This window comes from Macaca nemestrina, chromosome 20, assembly GCF_043159975.1.
Source record: "Macaca nemestrina isolate mMacNem1 chromosome 20, mMacNem.hap1, whole genome shotgun sequence".
NCBI lineage: Eukaryota > Metazoa > Chordata > Mammalia > Primates > Cercopithecidae > Macaca > Macaca nemestrina.
The window spans coordinates 61,283,568-61,305,605 of record NC_092144.1 but is presented as its reverse complement, the minus strand read 5'-3'; the positions used below and the strand labels follow the sequence as shown (position 1 = coordinate 61,305,605).

Genomic DNA, 22,038 nt, shown 5'->3' with positions numbered 1-22,038 from the left:
CTTGAGCCAGCAAAGCCTGGAGTGGCTGCATGGCCCCAGACGGCTCCCTTCCACAGTCTGCACTCTGGAATGGGGAGGAGAGAGCCTGATGTGATCCCGATGGGCCTTGCTCCTAGGAGCAGGCAGGAGAGGGCAGGAGCACCTCAGATCTGGCTTTGTCCCCAGGTTGTGACATTCTGGAAGGACCTCCCCTTTCTGAACTTCAACTTCTTTGTGGGTAAGGGCAGGGGGATAGCGTCTGCCTCAGAAGGTAGGAATGTAACCTTAGGCAGGCTTCTCAGCCTCTCTGGGCCTCAGTTTCCTCCTCTGTAAAATGGGCATGGTAATGGGACCAATTCCACAGGGTCTTTGGCTTAGGTGAATGAAGGCCTGTGAGGGCTTGGGCCACCCTCAGTCCTCAGTCTACCCTCAGGGGAAAGAGTTCAGCCCAATATCCACTTCTTGGGAGATGATTCCACTTTCCAATCTCACCTTTATCTGTGGAGCGGCTGGTCCCTGCTGCGCTCACCCCTCAGCCCACCCAGAGTGACGCCACAATTTTCCTGGTCAGCCTCCTAGTCCCCACGACCCTTCAATTGGTGGGGCATCAGGACTGAAGTCAAACTCAGGAACATTGTCACCACTGTGCGTGTCCTTCAGAGAGGAGGGGAAGTGGACCCCCATCAGTATCAGCTCCTCCCTCACTTCTGAGGGTGAGCAAGGCCTGTTTGCAAGGAGCTTCACCCAGGCCCAGCCTGTGGTCCCTTGCCTGGCTCCGTTCTCACCGTCGTCTGCCTCCTGCCCTAGAAATGCTGCTTGCTCTGCCCTTGCTGGAGTGCTCTGACCCCCAGCGCCATGCCTCCTGCCTTCAATCTTGCAGCTTTCTGTGCCTGGCGGTGCCATCACCTCTCCCTGCATGCCCGCTGGGCTCAGGTAGCAACACTCAGCTCCCCAAGCAGGGTCAAGCCCTCCCTCCCTCAATGCCAGCTCCTCCTCCCCTCCCCTCTCCCCATGCTTCTTGGGACACAGCCCTGACCCTGCTCCAAGGGGTGTAGCAACCTGGAGGTCCTTGTGGGTAGGACCTGGGTCTGACTCCTCTTTGTCCCCAGCCCAGCGCCTGGCACATAGGAGGCCTCCGGGGATTTGTGGCCACGTGAGTGAACACCTGGAATGTTTTTGTCTACCTAGAAACCCCTCCTTACTCTTCCACACCCAAGCTTCCCCCCAGAACCTGGGGATTCTGGTTGCCCTGGGCAAAGCGTCTGCGTTCTGAATAGCCTCGCCTGCTGTGGGCAGGAAGTGTGTTCAGGGAGCGGAGTCCCCTCCACATCTCTGCCTCTGATCCGAGTTTGCAAATGGGAGGCCTCATCGGGGCTTTTCTTTGACCCACGGCGGCGCTGCCTTTTAAAAACATGTTCTCAATTGCTGAGGTGCTGGAATCAAGACATTTCACACTGAAATCGAGATCTCTGGATTCTCCTCAAAAAACAAACAAACAAAAAAACATGAAGAGCTAGCTGTAGTCACCCCGTGTTCCTGACCTGTGGGGAGCGGGTAGGGAGGAGTTGGAGAGAGTTCCGCCACTGTGAGCCGCCGCGGTTCCGCCATGGCGAGCCGCCGCCTTCAGGACGCTCAGTTGCTTTCAAGGCAGATGAGGCCCCCATTAGGCCAACTGTGCCCCGCTTGTTCCCTGCCTGGTGGCTGTGAGCATTTGAGTTTGCAACCTCTGCACTAGAGTCTCATAAAGTCAGGAGAAAATGTCCAGGACAGGGTCAGCTGCTGCACTGGGGGGCAAGGGTCCCGGGTTCAGGAGTCCTGAGCAGCGCGCAGCGTTGCGGTGTGGCCCGCGGCACGGTGAGCCTCAGTTTCTCTGTCTGCATGCAGATGTGCCGAGGCTGGGGCCTCATGGTTCCCAGTGCCCCTGTGGATGTGTTTTTGGGGGTTCCTTAGGGTTTCAAGCCACCTTCCCATGGTGCTGAGCATGCTTCAGTTTCTCTCTCTGAAGAAGGCTGAGGCTGGGTTGGATCCACTCTGGGCTCACAACGGCCCCTGTGGGCGGCAGCAGCCTGTTTCCTGGTGCTGATGCCTGGCGTGTCCCTGTGTGTTTTGTTTCTGCTCCTGTCAGCCTGGCTGCTGGGGTGGCGTGTCCCTCGGGCAGGTGTCAGGTGTTAAGCATGTTCCCTACATTGGCTAACACGAGGGCTGGCGCTGGGGAGGCCCCGGGGCATGTTCCCCGAGGAAATGGGAGGAAATGGGTGAGAACCGGGCGTCGGCCTCCGGGTCTGGAGTCTGGGACGGAGTCACTGCTGGCATCGGCAGGTCTGTGCAGCTCTGCCTGGGCCAGGTTTCCACGACCCGGGCCGAGTGCCGTGATCCGTCTCGGAGTCTACACTCTTCTGTCTCTCCAGATCCCTAGACTTCGGGAGAACCAGACTCGGCTGCTCCGCTGCCTCCGGCAAGCCCAGTCCCCTCTCTGAGTACCCAACACCAGGGAATCCAAGCAGCCTCTTTAAGCCTCTGTTGTGGCTTAAAGTGTGAATCCACCCCACCCCCCATCATTCATATGTTGACATCCTAACCCCCAGGGGCTCAGAATGTGACTGTATTGGAGACAGGGTCTTCACACAGGTGATTAAGGTTAAATGATGTCACATGGTGGGCCTGAGTTCAATGACTGGTGTCCTTACAAGGGAAGGAAATTAGGACCCAGGCACACACAGAGGGATGACCCTGTGGGGACACAGGGAGAAGACAGCATCTGCGGGCCAAGGAGAGAGGCCTCAGAAGGAAGCTTGGCTGTTGGCACCTTGACCTGGGAGTTCCAGCCTCCAGAGGGGGAGAAAATCAATATCTGCTGTTCAAGCCAGCCAGTCTGTGGCACTTTGTTTTGGCAAATGTAGCATGTGGTGTGGGGGGTTGAGGCGGCCTGGGACTCTCTGTCCTGAACAAGTGCCTCCCGGTGGTTCTGCCAGGTGATGGGTTTGGGGACCCTGGCCTGCGGCCCTGTTGTTTGACGACCTGCCTGTGACTGTCCCAGGGACTTACCTCCAGCCCGGTCTGGTGGGATGTCAGCTTCAGGCATGCTGGGTACTTCTGGTTCCTCCAGCAGCTCTGGTTTCTTAAGGGTGAGGCCTTCTTTGGTCTTGGGACTCTGATGTTCCTCCCACCAGGTAAGCATCTTCATTCTAAGGCAGGAAGCCCCGTGGTGAATGCTGTGCTCAGTCCCTGCCCCGTCCAGTTCCCAGAAGAAGCCCTGGGCTGGGCCCAGAACACCAGCTTCCTCCGATTGCCGGTTCTGTCACCAGCGCAGCCCCACCCCACCCCATCAAGTGGGGATAAGAACCTCTATTCTCTTGGTGTGGACCCTCTAACAAGCCTCTTTCTGGGCCTCCTGAAATTCACTCTGTCCCCCAGAGCTGCCCAGCTCCTCTCCTGCTCACAGACCTCCCATGGCTCCCCAGTTCCCCCAGGACACAGCCCAGCCCTTCAGCCTGGTGGCCCTTCATGTCTGGTCCATTCCTGCTTCTCTTGCTGCCCTGTGATGTCTCCATATACACTTTTTAGTTTTGGACAGGTCTTTTTTTTGCACCTTTCTTCCTCCTTCTAATATTTCTGGCTCATGTCTGCATGTCCGTGCCCGGCACACCGCCTTGGTCTTTCTGACAGCTGTGTTGTTCTGTTGTGTGGATGTCCCATGGATTATATAACTGGTCCCCTTCCTTTCTTGCTCTGGCAGCTTCAGGGGACGCCTGCTGGTCCCCAGCTGGCGGCTCTGTCTTTCTGCCCCACGTCCCCTGCAGAGCAGCCTGAGCGAACTTTAAAGACCAGATCTGTTCCTCCCCAGATGGAGATCCTTCCATTGTTTCTTTCTGCATTCAGACAATAAGATTCAAACGTCCATTTCCTGTCTGAAAACACTTGCTCTACAAAAACATCCGAAAATACCGATGGGGCTGAGGTTGTAAGGACTTCGGGGAGGGAAGATCAGAGGCCACGCATCAACTGAGGGTTGGCTGCACACCGCTGGGTCGCGGGGTAGGGGGGCTCGCTGTTATAATAACCAAGGGACTTGGTTTCAATGGTCCGGTGACAGCAGACAACAAGGCCTTGGGTCCATACTAAGTAGGGACCTGGATATGACACCCCCACATCAACAGGGCACTAAAAAAAAAAATCTAGTCATTGGTCAAGGCAATGACAAGGAAGCATGTCTATTTCAGCCTGGGCTTTGGGTTGCAAAAAACCTTTTTTTAATTTCTCTTAGAAGCTGAGGCCTCCATTTACAGAGATTTGCATCAGAGAGCAACAAAGTGAGCAATGAACACAAATGGCGCCCAGTTTGTTACGCTGTTGGGCAACTCACACAAAACTCATTTTGGAGGGACTCACCCACCACATTGTCCACATACGATTTTCGCAGGTAAAGTACCCACTGAAGAGCAGTTCACCTTCCAGGATGACCACGCATGAGAGGAAACAGCCCTCCACAAGGAAGATGAAGCCCAAATTTCTCACCAGAGCCCTTGAGGCTCTGCCCACAGGTTGGCCTCTCTCAAGCTCTCCCTAAGCTCTCAGCTCATCCGGCCCTGCTGGACTCTTGGACTCCTAAACCTCTGCAATCTCAGCCTAGAACTGCGGCTCCCTCGGTCTGAGCATACTCCTTTAGGTCTCAGAGCAAGTACCTAACGGCTGCTTCGCATCCCCTCCCCTTGCCAAACTCTCTCCCAGCTCCCCGTTTTCCTCCAGGCACTTCCCAACATTTATCCCTACACATCTGTATATGTCCTCCTTCGGTGTCCACCTCCCTGAGGCATGGTTTGCTCTACGATATTGTCAGAGGTATGTGAACCAGAGCAACTCCATCTTGAATAGCAGCTGGGTAAAATAAGGCTGAGACCTACTCGGCTGCATTCCCAGACAGTGAAGGCATTCTAAGTCACAGGATGAGACAGGAGGTCAGCACAAAATAGAGGTCATAAAGACCTTGCTAATAAAACAGGTTGCAGTAAAGAAGTCAGCCAAAACCCACCCAAACCAAGATGGTGACGAGAGTGACTTCTGGTCATCCTCACTGCTACACTCCCACCAGCGCCATGGCAGGTTACAGATGTCATGGCAACAACAGGAAGTTACCGTATATGGTCTAAAAAGGGGAGGCATGAATAATCCACCCCTTGGTTAGCATGTCATCAAGAAATAACCATGAAAACGGGCAACCGGCAGGCCTCGGGGTTGCTCTGTCTATGGAGTAGTCATTCTTTTATTCCTTTACTTTCCTAATAAACTTGCTTTCACTTTACAGACTCGCCCTGAATTTCTTCTTGTGTGAGATCCAAGAACTCTCTCTTGGGGTCTGGATCCGGACCCCTTTCCTATAACAGTATGACCTGGCATGTAGAATCTGCTCAGTAAATTTCTGTTGAGTTAATGTGTGGAGAAAGGCTTTGCATCACACATCTCCGCTGCATTCGTGTGCAGCATGTGCACTGTGATAAAGGCCATTTGCATGTTTTGCATACTCTAAAAAATTATGAATGAGGCCAAAGCATACCAATCCAGACATGCAGGAAAATAGCAAAATATTGAAGCAGCCTTGTGAGATGGTTTGAATTCAAGATTATTATTGCAACTTATTGTTTCTTTTCTTTTTTTGAGAGACAAGGTCCTACTGTGTCATCCAGGCTGAAGTGCAGTGGTGTGATCACAGCTCTTTGCAGCCTCTACCTCCTGGGCTCAAGCCATCTTCCCACCTCAGCCTCCTGAGCAGCTGGGACTATATGCGTGCGCCACCGTGCTCAGCTAATTTTTGTATTTTTTTTGTAGAGATGGGGTCTCATTATGTTTCCCAGGCTGGTCTCAAACTCCTGGGCTCAAGCGATCCTCCTGCCTTGGGCTCCCAAAGTGCTAGGAATACAGGCATGAGTGAATGCATTCAGCCTCATTTTTCTTTCTTTCTTTTTTTTTTTTAGATAGAGTCTTGCTCTGTTGCCCAGGCTGGAGTGCAGTGGCACAATCTTGGTTCACTTCAACCTCCACCTCCTGGGTTCAAGCGATTCTCCTGTCTCAGGCTACTAAGTAGCTGGGATTACAGGCACATGCCACCACGCCTGGCTAATTTTTGTATTTTTAGTAGAGACGGGGTTTCACCATGTTGGCCAAGATGGTCTCGAACTCTTGACCTCACGATTTGCCCGCCTCGGACTCCCAAAGTGTTGGGATTACAGGCGTGAGCCACCATGTCCGGCCGCCATTTTGTTTTATTGTAGGTTTTCCTCCCATTCACAACCCGCTCCTATGCTTGTACTGGATTTGCTTGGACACACTGTGACTCTCTTCCTGCCCTCCCAAGGCCCCCAATGTCTGCCTCCTGAGGGAACTTGGCACAGCTCAGCTCCAGAGCCACCAGCCCGCCTGCAGGGGACACCTCCACACCTGTGGCCCAATCTACTGCCCCCATGCCTTCTGCTTCGCCCTCTGGCTGGGGCACCACCACCACACTCTCCTGTCCTGGACTCTCCACCCATCTTCTGCTGTGTTTGGCCCTTCCTACCTCCTGCACCCCACTCTTCCCAGATCCCTTCCTTCTCCTTCCCCAGGACACCACCTCCGAAGCCTTCTCCCCATTGAGAGCGACCCTGCCTCTGGCCTGATTCTCCAGGAGGCCTGGAGCCCACATCTGTGTTCTTCTGTTTTAGAACCCTCATCCTCTGAAGAAAGAGTCTCCTTCTGCTACTTTGAGCCTCTGGCTATTGGGCCAGAACATTCCCTTCCTCTCCTCATTTCTGTCACTGGCAACCCCCTAGGCCAGGCCTCTGTATTCCCAGAGGATTTTTATGCTTGACTCTCGTCTTTTTGGTCGTCACCAAATGCCTGGTTTGTGAATGAAAGCATTTTGGACTCTCCATGCTAGCCCAATTCAAGTGACCTCAAGTGACACCACAGGGAGCATCCAGCTGGGCCCTGCCCAAATTCCTAATCTAGGAAATCATGAAAAATACTAAAATGATTATTGTTTGAAGCCACTGTATTTTGGGGGATTGCTATGGTCTGAATGTTTATATCCTCCGCTCAAATTCACATGTTGAAATCCTAACCCTCAAGGTGACTGTATTTGGAAGTGGGGCCTTTGGGAGGTGACTAGTTCATGAGGATGGAACCCTCCTGAATGAGACAAGAGCCTTCATAAAAGAGACCTCAGCAAGACCCCCTAGTCCCTTCCACCAAGTGGGGACACTGTGAGAAGATGTCATGTATAAGGAAGAGAACCCTCACCAGACACTGAACCTGCTGGTGCCCAGGCCTTGGACTTCCTAGCTTCCAGAACTGTGAGAAATCAATCTCTATTGTGCACAAAACGCCCAATCTATGGCATTTTGTGGTAGCCGCCCAGATAGACTAAGACGGGGTAGAGACATAGCAACAGATGATCAGAACTGTTACCTTTCTCTTTGAGCTGGTTGAGTTCAGCCCTTATAACTCACAACTGGAAGAGACCTGATGAAGGCAACTGTTTCCTTTAACTACCAAGGGTTCATTATCTCCCAAAAACTTTTCCACTTATGAAAATGCAAATTCCAATACTTCATCATCTGCCTAGTTCTTCTATCCATCCAGTATTTTTGTGCTCCCCTTCCAACTGTTCCCATTATATGATATCACAGGTGGAAGCTTCAATCCCAAGACACTATATTTTCTACAGTCTATGGAGACTCACTCAGTTTCTCTTCCATTCCTTCCCTCCCCACCCCACTAGGTACAATGGCTCCTCAGTTAAAGTGCTCTCACCTTCCAGCCTCCTCGCTTCCCCATCTCCCACCTCCCCACTCCATCACCCTTCCTAGCATGTTGTCCATGAATACTCAAACCTAGCCCAATGCCATCATCTACTCCTTTTTTTCTGCTATAGTCTGAATGTTTGTGTTCCTCCAAAATTCTTCTGTTGAAACAACATCTCCAGTGTTTTGGTATTTGGAGCTGGGGCCTTTGGGGAGTGATTAGGTCAGGAGTGTGTGGCCCTCATGAATGGGATTATAGTGCCCTTTTAAAGGGACCCCAGATAACTCCCTTTCCCTGTACACCATGTGAGGACACAACCAGAAGGTGCTGTCTGTGAACCAGGAAGCAGGCCCTCACCAGACACCGAATCTTCTGGTGCCTTGATCCTGAACTTCCCAGCCTTCAGAACTGTGAGAAGTAAATTTCTTTTGTTTATAAGCCACCCAGTCTATGTATTCTGTTATAGCAGCCTGAATGGACTAAGACGTCTTCCAATGACCACTGCTGGGAGGAGATGTCACATAGCAATGATGCTTGGCACCATTAATGATTACTAATCTCCAGCAACCACTGGGCCTTTGCTACTGCTCAGTGGTTGCTCTCCTTGTCCTTATACAGATCCTGCTCATTCTCCCCAGTGGCTATTCCAACCACCCTAACACATCATGCCTCTTCTCAATCCCCCACGGATCCCCCATGCTCCCACCCGTGTCATTTTCAGCAGATGGCCTTGCCATGCTTCCCTTGTTATGAAAATAAGCCACTGGGTGTGAGGACCTCACCCCACCAACCCCAATCCTAAATGCTGCCTAAAGGTGAACAAGAGAAAGAACACCTGCCACTGGATTTTGAGAATAACGTTGAGAATAAGGGTCACTGGTTGCTTTAGACAATGTCGTTTCAGTGGCCTGGTGCTGGGGAGCAAGTGGAAGAGTGTGATGAGAATCAGGAAGTGGTGTAAGGTATTTTTCCAAAAGAATATTGGATAGTACATAGAGGAAGCCTGTGGGGCTGAGGCGGGAGAGATGTGTGCCGGCAAAGAAAGAATGATTGAAAATTTAGGAGCCAGAAGGGATGATTGATGGAGTCCAGCTCCTAAGGCAGTGGAGGAGAAGGATTCCCAAGCAGAGGAGGTGAGGTTTACCTTGGACAGGAGGAAGGAAGCCTCTTTACCTGAAAAAGGCAGGGAGTACATCACTCACCATCAGTGGTAATGATGTCGTATGTGTCGGGGAGTTGATTTTTTTCCTCGGAAGTAGGTAAACCCTATTGCTGAATGTGATGGGATGAGATAAGAGATTGGGGGAAAGAGGGAAACACCTGGCATACTGACAGAGTGTGAAGTTGAAGGGGGTTGATTAGAGGCAAGCTAAAGGATTTCTGGGCAGTACTGATCCCGTACCTCTGCTCCAAGGATGAAGACAGTGAAAGAGTAGGGTTCTCTTAGCATCTCCCTCATACAGACCTCTAACCTAGTACTTGTTTACTTGACTCCCTCTCTCTGGAAAATACAGGACACAGGGTAAGAGGGGAAACAGATAAAAAAGTTTGACAAACATTAGATAAAAGCCCTATAATGAAAACAAAGAGCAGAGACAATATAAACAGTGGTTAAGAATCTTCCCAGAACTGATGAAAGACACCAAAGCATAGATTGAAGAGGCCAAATAAATATCAATAACGACAAACCTAAAAAGATGATATCCACACTCAGTCACATCAAAGTAGAAGTGTTAGTGCTAATACCCAAAAGTCCAGGAGACGTACAGGAGTCCTGAAGAGACACCTGGCCCTGGAGAGAGGCCCGGGGAAGTTTTCCAGACCATGTGATGGAAGGACTATAGGCTGAGTTGTAAATGATGAATAAATGTCAGCCAGGTGTGAGAGGGGAGCAGGGGTAGGAGATGAAATGCAGAGGAGAGGGAGTACTAGGCAGAAGCCAAACTGTCAGCAAAGCTGCAGGACAAGAAACGCATGTGTCAGAGACAAATAGGCAAGTTGCTGTTAGGAAAGTGTAAAGTGTGAGGCCAAACCAGAAATGTCAGCGACAAAGAGGTCTTAAAGGCCGAGACAGAGAAGGAGAGATCATTTTCAAAGGAGCAGCAGATGAGAGTCACAGCTGACTTTTCTTCTGTGATAATAGAAGCAAGATATAGTGGAACGCGGAATAGTTCAAGATACCGAAAGAAAATGCCTGCCAATACAGCATTCCAAACTTGGCAAATCTACCTTTTTTTTTTTTTTTTTTTTTTGAGACAAAGTCTCACTCTGTGGCCCAGGCTGGAGTGCAGTGGCACAATCTCAGCTCACTGCAGCCTCCGCCTCCTGGGTTCAGGTGACTCTCCTGCCTCAGCCTCTTGAGTGGCTGGGATTACAGGTGGACACTACCAAAACTGGCTATTTTTGGTTTTTTGTATTTTCAGTAGACAGGGTTTCACCGTGTTGGCCTGGCTGGTCTAAAACTTCTGGCCTCAAGTGATCTGCCCACCTTGGCCTCCCAAAGTGCTGGGATTACAGACATGAGCCACCATGTCTGGCCAAAATATTTTTCGACTATGAAGGGAGAGAGAACGAGAGAGAAAGAGAGAGAAAGTGAGAGAGGAAACCAAGGATGTTGGCTACCAGAAAACCAATTCTAAAGGGGTTTCTAGAATATATTTCAGGAAAAAAGATTCTGGATGGAAGATCTAAGAATACTAACAGAGTGTAAGGAATAAAGAATAGAGACTATGGTAAATATGTATGTAAATCAAAATGAGCAGTGAATGTACAAAATAAAACCAAACATCACGATGATATCTTTGGGGGCTCAAAAATATAGAATTGGTATTTCATTAATAATAAAATGCCACTAATACTAAGATGCATAATTTATATATCACCTAAGGGGAAAAAAATGTTGCCAGTTAAACTATTAAGAACTAATATCGTCCTGAACAGCACATGAATCATCCCATGTCATGATAATTTAAATTTTAAAAATGTCTTCTAAAGGATTAAGCAATTTCTTCTTATTTCATTTGCACTGACAGTTTATGGTAAATTACCCTTTTGCTTTTTATCTTACAACAAAAAGTAACATGGCTTCATCCACATGTGGGTATCTTTCTTTCCTAGGTTCTATAAAGCACCAGATTGTTGCTCTACAAAAAAATACCGAATATGGTCATTTCCCAAACAAATGTTACAGGTGTCCCAAGAATGAAAGGTATGCTTCTTCTTTTACTTCTGTGCCCTTCTGTATACACAATAACTTTGTCTCTGTACCAGCTAATAATGTAACACTTTTGCAAATGTTTGAAAAGGCAATAAATTAAACATGTATCAATGAACAAATAATTCAATTAAAGCGATAATATGAACAGCAATGACAGAGTTCATGCACCTGCAGGCAATGACAACTTTATCAGGACTGCCACCTGGGACTAACAGCAACTGTAAATCACCATCAATTGAAGACATACCTCTACTTCGGAGATGTTCGAATGTGAAATAACACGTATATTGGGATTGATAAAATGCCACAAAGAATGTTATGAAAATAGCATGTAAGTTGTGAGGAGGAGAGCTAGAGTTCAACTGTTCTAAGGTCTTTATATTATCTGGAGGAGGGTAAAGGTTTTATACTTTGAAATTCTCAAATATATACTTTGATAACTGAAGTACAGATGTTGTGATTTCTGGGTAACCAGTAAAATAATATTTTAAAAACGTATAATCGCATAATTTTCAACTAGTAGAAAGAAAAGAATGGATTGATAAAAATACCCAGCCAATCCAAATGAAGACAAGTAAAGGGAAAAAATAAACATATGGAACAAGCCGGGATGGTATATTGAAATGCCATCAGTGTTTAAATGCACTGGTAATTACATCAAGTAAAGTAATTTAAATCCGATTTTAAAATTACCAGACTAAAAAAAGTCAAAATCATATGCTGATTACGAAACACATATCTAAACTTTAAGATCACAGATTGAGAGTAGATGTAAAAGAAGGAGCTGGTGGAGCTATACTAATATCTGACAGGATAGGCTTTAATACAAAGGTGAAGAAGAAAAATGGTTTCTGATATAAGGAAGATACTTGTATGAACTTTTTTTTTTTTTTTTTTTTTTTTTAAGACAGAGCCTGTCAGTCTGTTACCCAGGCTGGAGTGCAGGAGCATGATCTCGGCTCACTGCAGCCTCCGCTTCGTGGGTTCAAGCCATTCTCCTGCCTCAGTCTCCCAAATAGCTGGGATTATAGGCACACGCCACCATGCCCGGTTAATTTTTTATTTTTAGTACAGATGGGGTTTCACCTGGTTGGCCAGGCTGGTCTCAAACTCCTGACCTCAAGTGATCCACCTGCCTTGGCCTCCCAAAGGGCTGGTATGAGCCACCACGCTCGGCCTTGTATGCACATTTTAAAATAGACTTGAAGCTAATGACATGGCCTCAAGATTTATAAAGCAAAAACTGACAGAATTTCAAGAAGAAACAAACAAATCCACAATCATGGTGGGAGATTTAAAAACACCTATCTCTTATCATTAGAGCAGGCAGGCAATTAAGTCGGTACAAGTAGAGAAGATTTAAACAACACGATTAATGAATTTGATTTAAAGGGTATATACGTATATGTATGTGTTTGTGTACACACACAGACACACACACAGAGAAATATATACTGCATTCAAGAGGCACAGAATATACATTCTTTCCAAGTTCACATGGAATAGTTATAAAAACTAAACAAAAAATGTGTTACAAAGAAAATAAAGAATTGAAATCATGCATAGTATATTTTCTGACCTTATTCGGTTTAAGCTAAAAATTTTAAAAGGCAGTAATGTGCCTAAGAAACTCAAGGGTCAGGCTGGGGGCGGCGGCTCACGCCTGTAATCCCAGCACTTTGGGAGGCCAAGGCAGGTGGATCACCTGAGGTCGGGAGTTCGAGACCAGCCTGACCAACATGGAGAAACCCCGTCTCTACTAAAAATACAAAAAAATTAGCCGGGCGTGCTGGCGCATGCCTGTCATCCCAGCTACTAGGTTGACTGAGGCAGGAGAATCTCTTGAACCTGGGAGGCGGAAGTTGTGGTGAGCCGAAATCATGCCATTGCACTCCAGCCTAGGCAACAAGAGCAAAACTCTTGTCTCAAAACCAAACCAAACCAAACAAAAAAACAAAAACAAAAAAATCTCATGCGTCAAAAAATCATAATGGAAATTAGAAATATTGTAACCAAATGATAATGAAATCTTTATATTAAAATTTGTGAGATGCAGCTAAAGTCACGCTCAGAGGGAAATTTATGGCCCTAAATACAAATACTGAAAAAGAAGAATAACCAAAAGTTAACGACGTAAGAATCCATTTTTAAAAGGTAGACAAGGCCGGGGGCGGTGGGCCACACCTGTAATCCCAACAGCACTTTGGGAGGCTGAGGTGGGTCGATCACTTGAGCCCAGGAGTTGGAAACTTGCCTGGGCAACATGGTGAAATCACGTTTCTGCAAAAAAATACAAAAATTAGCCAGGCGTGGTGGCACACACCTGTAGTCCCAGCTACTGAGGAGGCTGAAGTGGGAGGATCATGAGCCCAGGGAAGTGGAGGCTACAGTGAGCTGTGATTGCTCCACTGCACTCCAGCCTGGGTGAGAGAGGGAGACCCTGTCTCAAAAAACAAACAAACAAACAAACAAAGTAGACAAAGCAAAATAAACTGGAAGGAAGTATGAGGAAGGAAATGGAGAACATAAATAAAGGTAGTAGGCTTTGGGAAAGGCTGCTGATGAATTTGAACTTTGATACTCACAACAAGAGGACGAGGCAGAAGAAGAGCAATGAGAATGCAATGGCTCCATACACAATACCCTGGATTAATCCTTTCACGAACATACTGGAAACTGATTTCTTATCTGGAATTGGAGGGAAGTGAGATGGACTTTTCTCCAAAGGCTTTGAAGTCGGAGCTAAAACTCTCTACCCTTTCCACTGGCCCTGTGCCCATCCACATCTGGTCCTTAGGCGTTCTTTCCAGCTCAGTCACTAGGTCCCTGGATACTCACTTGGTATCAGGAAGAAGCTGGAAGTGTGAATTCCATATTGGTTCTTCCCCTCACAGCGAAGTCTCATGACTATTTCTGGCTCCCCGATGAGGTTGATGGTGCTATTGGCCCAGGGGACACGTGTGGAAGAAGTCACCCGGGGGATGTTATCCATGCTGTTCACATCCACAGGGACACCTCCCATCCACCACTGCACGGAGGGTGTGGGGATCCCATGGAAGGAACAGCTGCACAGAACTGTCTTCTCCAAAGAACAAGAGGAATTGAACAACCTGGGAGGTGCTGTGCGGAGGAAGAATCGGGGATCATCAAGATGTCCTGATTTTGCTTCTCTACTTCCCCTAAGACCCAGCCTTCTCTCTACTCGCTATTCACAGGGAGCTTCAGAAAGACTTTCTGGCAATCCAGAGTGGGGCTGGGACTCAAAACAGTCCCCTTTCATCCTCTCTCCACATCTGCCTCCGACTTGGGTTCAGCTCCTACCTCTGACCTTTCAGCCCCAAAGGTCAGGGGGAACATGTGACAGCTCCTAAGATTTCTTTCCCTCTGGGGCTCAGGTCTTTTCTTGAGCCCACTATTTCTCAGGATCCTGCCTGTGCCCACCAGCACTTACAGACCACTTGGAGCTTGACCAAGCTACTTCTGGTCACGTTGGCTAGGGAGAAGTTCAAGTGACATCCAAGGGTGTTGCCATGGTCCTCAGGCCTCAGGATGAAGTGCGGCACTGAGGAGGAGCTGCTGGAGACGGCTGGGTTCTTCCGGGAGCGAAAGAGGGCTTTGATTTCTTTGCAGGTGCCTTTGAGGGTACAGTTCAAGGTCACAGGTTTCTCAGCCAAAAGAATCTCTGGGATGTGGAGCTCTGGCTTTTGGGTTAGGTCTGGAGAAGAGAGAAGCAGACCCAAACCTTGGGGGAAAAGGGACCCTCATGGACACTTCACTGATGCACGGCGTTTCCAGGTTACAAAGTGCTCCCCGCCCATTAGCTCATTTGCCACCCCCTCACCTCCCCAACAGCCTTGTGAAACCTGGGATTGTTGGGGTTGAATGGTTTTCCACAAATAGATTTCCTTTCTCTGTGTGGAAGGGGAACAGCCCAGCGTCCAGGTGATCAAACTGAAGAGAACTACTCAAGGTGGTAGAGCTTGAACCTGAACTCTGGTCTTCAAAGACTGAGGGTGAGTTTTCTGACGATCTACATTGTAGAATGAGGATTCTACATTCTGGCCCCTTACCTGAGCCCCAGACTAGATGTGCTAGTGGTAACTCCTCCTCTGCCTCCCTTTTCCAGCCCAATTCTACCCCTAGACTCTGCCCCTTCCCAGCCCAGTCTGTGATCATTTCCTCTCTATTTTGTATTGGTTGGATGACATAGGGTGAGTCGCTTCTCTTTTTGCCATTTCTATTTGGAAAAGTAAAGTTACCTATTATACCGATCTCATTGCATCACTGGAAAACTCAAACACCTGAGGTTTTGTAAAGCCTAGTGCCCATCAAGTAAAAACCACATAATCACCAGAACCACGGTTGGATTTCCTTCTTTCCAAACCACTTATTGGATGATATTGAACATCACCTGACACAAAGAGTTTGATATTCTCCCCCAGGAAAGCACTTTTTTGTTCTCCTAGATCTGCATAGAATAAATACGTCGCACTGTTCCCTTTGAGAATATCATGGATGAGTAGGGTACAGTCTTCTTCATCAAGATTCCCAGTCATGGAAAATCTGTCCTTGGTGTTATCACCAACGGTAGCATTGGGTTTATTTGTAGCTACAAGGGAGCTGACGTTTTTGTTGAGCCAGTAGCCCATGATCATGGAATTGCTTGGGAGTTCTTTGGGAAATTCAAATGCACAAGGGATTGTCGTGCACAGCCCCTCTTCCACTGGTATCTTCTTGATTTCCATCAAAACCTGAGAAAGTAACCCTGTAAGGAGAGATCCAAGTTGAAAAACAGACCCACCTACCATACTCCTGTATTATATCTGTGCATTAAAAGAGTCACCTTACCTAAGAAAGGCTTGACACTTGTCCAGCTGCTACAAGGTGATCTCTAAACCCTTGGGATATCCTGCCTGATAGGAGTGTCTTTGTTTACCTGAGACCTTGGACTTCATCAGTTGATGCTAACACTCTGATTTATGGTGGGACCCCTGGATCCTGGGGCATCAGCTTGACCTCTGGAGGGGCTGAAGACTAAGCTAAGTCAGTGACCAGACCCACAATAAAAACCCTGGACACCAAGGCTTGGGTGCACTTCTCTTCTTGGCATGTCTGTGCATGTCACCACACATTGTTGCTGAAAGAAGCTCTGTTGGTGCAACACTACTGGGAGAGGCCAGCTGAAAGCTCATGCCTGCTCTCTCCTGAATCCTGCCCTAGGCACCTCTTCCCTGTACTGATTTTCATCTGTATTCTTTTGCTATAATCAACTGCAATCATGAGTAAAACAGTTCTGCTGAGTTTTGGGTCCTTCTTGTGGATCACTGAATCAGAGGCGTCTTGGGGACTCCTAAATTGCATCATCCCAATCTAGTCTGCTGGATTTTTTATTGCTCTTCTTGTTGGTATTAATTGTATCTTGTGATCTTGGCCATGTTGCATCATTTCTGAATCTCAGTTTCTCAGTCAGGGAAATGGGTACAATAATACCAACACTACAATATTGTGATAATTAAGGACAATACCTACAGAGGCACGTGGCCCTCTGCAATAACTGCAGATTGTGACTTCAGTCACATTCCACTACAGGGGACCATGTCACAGTGAATAGTTAGTGAATAATTGTGCTCGCCATCCATTAGCTCATTTGGAACCCCCTCCCCTCCCCGACAGCCCTGTGAAACCTAGGACTCTTGTGGTTGAATGGTTTCCACAAATAAACTTCCTTTCACTGTATAGACGGGGAACACTCCATTGTCCAGGTGAGTAAACTGAAGAGAATTACTCAAGGTGGTAGAGCTTGAACCTGAACTCTGGTCTTCAAAGATCAGGGTTTCTTGAGGGTCTATATTGTAGAATAAAGATTCTACATTTTTTTTTTTTTTTTAGACAGAGTCTTGCTGTCACCCAGGGTGAAGTGCAGTGGCACGATCTTGGCTCACTGCAACACCCGCTCCTGGGTTCAAGCAATTCTCCCAACTCAGCCTCCCCAGTAGCTGGGATTACAGGTGTCCACTACCACACCTGGCTAATTGTTCTACTTTTAGTAGAGACAGGGTTTCACCATGTTGGCCAGGTTGGTCTCCAACTCCTGACCTCAGGTGATCTGCCCAACTTGGCCTCCCGAATTGCTGGGATTAGAGGCATGAGCCACTGTGCTTGGCCAAGTACCTAATTTTTTATGTTCTCACCTCTTCATCTGACTTCAGCCCTGTCTGCCTTCCACCCCTACCCACCCTCACCTCCCCAAGATACCTCCACACTGCCTCTCCTTCTACTTACCCAACCATAGCAGCGGCAGTGCCATCAGCCCCAGCGAGACCTCATGGGCAAGAGAGGACCAGGATGTATCCTGCTGCTAACTCTGACCTCAGATTGGTCTGTCCTGGAGGGCAGGATTTGGATTGGATGAGGAGAGAGGCAGCAGCAAGAGGCATGGGGTGCGGCTAGGAAGAAGTCCACGGCTTGCTAGGGGCTCTAGTCTTTTCAATCCACCCCTAAGGTCTGTTAATCTGGTGAATTAGGGGCCTGATGGGACCTGATGCTGGGCAGCTTCAAGAACAGAGGTTGGGCTGGGCACAGTGGCTCACGCCTGTAATCCCAGCATTTTGAGAGGCTGAGGTGGGAGGACTACTTGAGCCCAGGAGTTTGAGACCAGCCCGGGCAATGTAGGGAGACCCTCTCCCTATAAAAAAAAATTTAAAAAAAAATTAGTCGGGTGTAATGGTACATGCCTGTAGTTCCAGCTACTCAGGAAGCTGAGGTGGGAGGATCTCTTGTGCCTGGGAGGTTGACGCTGTTAGTGAGCTGTGGTCACAACACTGTACTCCAGCCTGGACAACACAGTGAGACCCTGCCTCAAAAACAAAAGAACAGGGGTTGTCCCCAAACTCTTTGTGAAGCCTCAACACCATGTTTGCTTTCCTCTCTCCAGTCTGCATTCCCACTCCACTTCCTCTTCAAAGAGTCTCAAATGCCAGGCTGAGGAGCTCGGACTCCCTCCCATGTCAATGGGGGAGCTCAGGGAAATTATGGAATGGTTTTGAACTATGGGAGAACGGGTTTGGGTGTTCTAAAGATCCCTCTGGGTCTGCACTGAGGAGGAAACAACAGTCCAGGAGAAAGACGATGAAATCTGAGCTGGAACGGTAGCTATGGGGGACAGAGAGAAGGTGATATATTTAAGAGAGATATTCAAGAAATAAACAACATTTCAGGGACAGAGTACATTCCAAACTCCCTTGCCTTTCATTCGAGCCCTCCCTGATTTTGCCCCGCTTTTCTCTTACCTCGATATTCCCCATGCCTGCACCCTGTCATTCTTTCCATACCAAAAAAAAAAAGATTTTTTTTTTTTTTCCTTTTTTGAGATAGTCTTGCTCTGTCACCCAGGCTGGAGTGCAATGGCGCGATCTCAGCTCACTGCAATCTCTGCCTCCCAGGTTCAAGCGATTCTCCCGCCTCAGCCTCCCAAGTAGCTGGGACTGAAGGTGCCTGCCAGCACGCACAGCTAATTTTTGTATTTTTGGTAGAGACGGGGTTTCGCCATGGTGGCCAGGCTGGTCTCGAACTCCTGACCTCGGGTGATCTGCCCGCCTTGGCCTCCCAAAGTGCCAGGATTACAGGCGGGAGCCACTGCACCGGCTGAAATAGGGATCCTTTCCACAGATGCTCCACACATCCTTCCTCGGCCTGTTTCCTCAGGCCACTCCCCGTGTCATGGCGTCCTTCTGCAGCCCTGTCCTCTGCCCACATTCAAACCCTCTCTCTCTCTCCAAGTCCAGGTCAAACGTAACCTCCTCCTGGAAGTTCTCTCCTGGATCTCACAACCAGAAAGAAGCCTCCTCTCTCCGACTCTCTTCAGCAGCCCTAGCTATCCATCTCCTCCAGGGCAATGTCTCAGGTAAACCCTGAGAGTTGCCTACCTGATATCCAACCTCTGTTTCCTCCTTATTATTTCAAATTTGTTCAGGTGACCACGCCACCAATTTGAAAAATAATGTCTCTGTTTTCTTGCCTCATCTGGGGTGGCCACATGGCAGAGTTCTGGCCAGTGAGCCAAGGAGAAGAAAAATGTTATCAAATTATTATCAGTGAATAAAAGCCTACTCAGCTTTTCTCCCCCCCTCCCCCCTGCTTTTTTTTTTGAGTTCTGGCCCATGAGTCAAGGAGAAGAAAAATGTTATCAAATTATTATCAGTGAATAAAAGCCTACTCAGCTTTTCTCACCCCCCGCCCTTTTTTTTTTTTTTTCATGTAATACTAGCTAATAAAATTCCAAGACTTGGTTTTAAAAACATAAGTTTTCATAATAAAGTACATGACTCTCAGAAAGAGTTGAAGGACATGTTTCCTGCCCCTGCAGCACTGAATCAAAAGATACTGTTCTGTGTTATAAAATGGTTCAAGGAATTTGATTTGATGTTGTACAAAACTGAGACTGTTTATAAGAATGTCATTTATGTTCTCCTCTGCAATATACAGTTTTGTATGAATATTCATGACGGTTGCTGACTTGTTCTAGTCTTTGCTAATATGAATCTGCCCTTGGAAGAACAATTTAAACAAAATGGTCTTATGAGACTCCAAAGATGTTAGAAATTATTCCATGTCTCATGAAAATGATCCCCACATAAAATGGAATTCTGACGGGTTGTCTTACCTGATGATTTCTTGCTCTGGTAATAATAACATTGTAATTGACATCTCTGTTTTCCTAAACTGTATACCAATCTGTAGGACTGTACTCTTCTCTCTCATGAACAATGCAGGAAAAAAAAAACCTGGCCAGGCACAGTGGCTCATGCCTGTAATCCCGGCACCTTGGGAGGCCAAGGCAGGTGGATCACGTGAGGTCAGGAGTTTGAGATCAGCCTGGCCAACATGGTAAAACCCTGTCTCTACTAAAAACACACACACACACACACACACAAATATATATATACACACATATATACACACACACACACACATATATATACACACATATATATACACACACACATATATATACACACACACATATATAAAAATATATATAGCTGGGCATGGTGGCAGGTGTCTGTAATCCCAGCTACTGGGGAGGCTGAGGCAGGAGAATCGCTTGAACCAGGGAGGCGGAGGTTGCAGTGAGCCGAGATTGCACCACTGCACTCCAGCCTGGGCAACGAGAGCGAAACTCCATCTCAAAAATAAATAAATAAATAAATAATAAAAACCTTTAACTCTGCTAGATTTGTTACTGAGCACGCATTTTGAGAGACTTGTCTACTTAAAATACCAAACTTAAGAGGCTATCTGCTGGGGAGTTTTGGGAGTTCTTCTTTTCTGACACCGGCACCACCATTTCCTCCTCCTCACCTTCCCCTTCTTCCTTCCTGGAAGATGAATGTGATGCTGGAGATGGTGCAGCCACCTGGCAACTATGAGACAACGGTGAGGATGAAAGCTGGAGATCTGAGGATGTCGCTGACAACGACATGGAGAGCCTGGTTTTCGGAAGACCCTGTGGAGCTGTTGCAACAACCCCACACAGCCCGCCGCCGTATCTCTTCTCCATTTGATTGTCGTGCTAGTTGGAAAACTGACAAAATGCCTTACCAGGGAATCCAGCCAAAAGTGAACTTCTAGGCCAGGCGCAGCGCCTATGCCTAGAATCCCAGCATTTTGGGAGGCCGAGGAGGGCAGATTGCTGGAGCCTAGAAGTTTAAGGCCAGCCTGGGCAGCATGGAGAAACCCCATCTCTACTAAAAATACAAAGCTTAGCCAGGTGTGATGGCACGTGCCTGTAGTCCCAGCTACTGGGGGGGCTAAGGTGGAAGAACTGCTTGAACTCAGCAGTGAGCCGAGATCATGCCACTGCACTCCAGCCTGGGTGACAGAGCAAGACTCCGTCCCCGCCACAAAAAAAGTAAAGGTCCCATGCTTGCAGGAACCAGATGAAGGGGGCCTGTCTGTGAAGAGATAGGAGACTCCTTGGGGACTCTTAGAAAACTTTTAGAGGAAGATGACAAGGGGACTATGCAGGGGGCTCTGCAGCTGAGGAAGGACAGTAGAATTTCCATGACTCCATTGTTCCAGTGATATTTCCACCATTGCCCCTTCACATTTCCATATCCACATGACATCCTTTTAAATTATAAATCACGTCAGTTCCCTGTTCGTTACCATCTGCTGGCTTCACTTTACTGTCAAAATAAACTCTAAAATTTGACAGATTATTAGCAGACTGCTAGAAATGCTACCTAACCCTACCTCCCCTCTGTTTCTCTCTCTCTCCTTGGTCAGCTTCTGCCACTTCACAGTACGCAGGGAAGTAACTCTGTATCTATTCTGACCAGGATGTGAGTTCCTTGAGAAAATTAGCCATATCCAAATAACTTTTGCGTGTCATGTTGGAATCACCTTTGTGTACCACTCCTGGGTGGCCTTTGTGTGTCATGCCCAAGGTACCTTTGTGTGACATAATGGAGTCTACCTTTCAAAGTCAAGTCTGAGTCACTTTTGTGTCTCTAGTACCCAACACACAATCTGGAACACAGCTGGTGCATAATAAATCTTTATCAAATGAAAGATTTGGAACCAAGAAATTTGGGGTTTTGGCCAGGCGTGGAGGCTCACACCTGTAATCCCAGCACTTTGGGAGGGCAAGGCGGGCAGATCACTTGAGGCCAGGAGTTCGAGACCAGCCTAGCCAACATGGCAAAACCCCTTCTCTACTTAAAATGCAAAAACTAGCCAGGTCTGGTGGCATGTGCCTGTAGTCCCAACTACTCGGGAGGCTGAGGTATGAGAATCACTTGAACCCCGGAGGCAGTGGCTGCAGTAAGCAGAGATCGTGCCACTGCACTCCAGCCTGGGGGGAGGGGGAAGGGGAGGGAGAGAGAGAGAGACAGAAAGAGAAAGAGAGAGAGATATAAATAAATAAATCTGAGTTCTAACTGTGGCTCTGCAGATACCTTAATATAAATAAATAAATAAATAAATAAATACTGAACAGTCATGGTGGCCCATGTACTGTGCACTAGAGATTCACATGCTTCACATATTTTATTATTCTTAATCTC

The 22,038-nt window shown here is 47.7% G+C and overlaps 1 protein-coding gene across 21 annotated transcripts in view; it reads right to left on the bottom strand.

The window, feature by feature from the left end:
• LOC105497123 (IgLON family member 5) overlaps positions 1–22,038 on the bottom strand; it is a 59,142-nt gene that overhangs the window by 33,990 nt on the left and 3,114 nt on the right. For 4 of the 21 annotated variants that reach the window (XR_011617816.1, XM_071087604.1, XM_071087593.1 and 1 more), the window contains 5 exons: positions 15,324–15,737; positions 14,424–14,687; positions 13,811–14,092; positions 13,558–13,660; positions 3,025–3,164 (listed from right to left, as the gene is read on the bottom strand). Coding sequence is in view for 20 of the 21 variants with exons in the window: in XM_071087604.1 (XP_070943705.1) it covers positions 3,025–3,164; positions 13,558–13,660; positions 13,811–14,092; positions 14,424–14,687; positions 15,324–15,737 (1,203 nt within the window). In the remaining variant the exon portion in view is untranslated. Of the gene's footprint in view, positions 1–1,038; positions 1,121–3,024; positions 3,165–13,557; positions 13,661–13,810; positions 14,093–14,423; positions 14,688–15,323; positions 15,738–17,254; positions 17,358–17,706; positions 17,830–18,897; positions 19,019–20,332; positions 20,441–22,038 lie in introns of those variants that run through there. The other 17 variants (XM_071087597.1, XM_011767898.3, XM_071087600.1 and 14 more) reach the window with 13 other exon arrangements.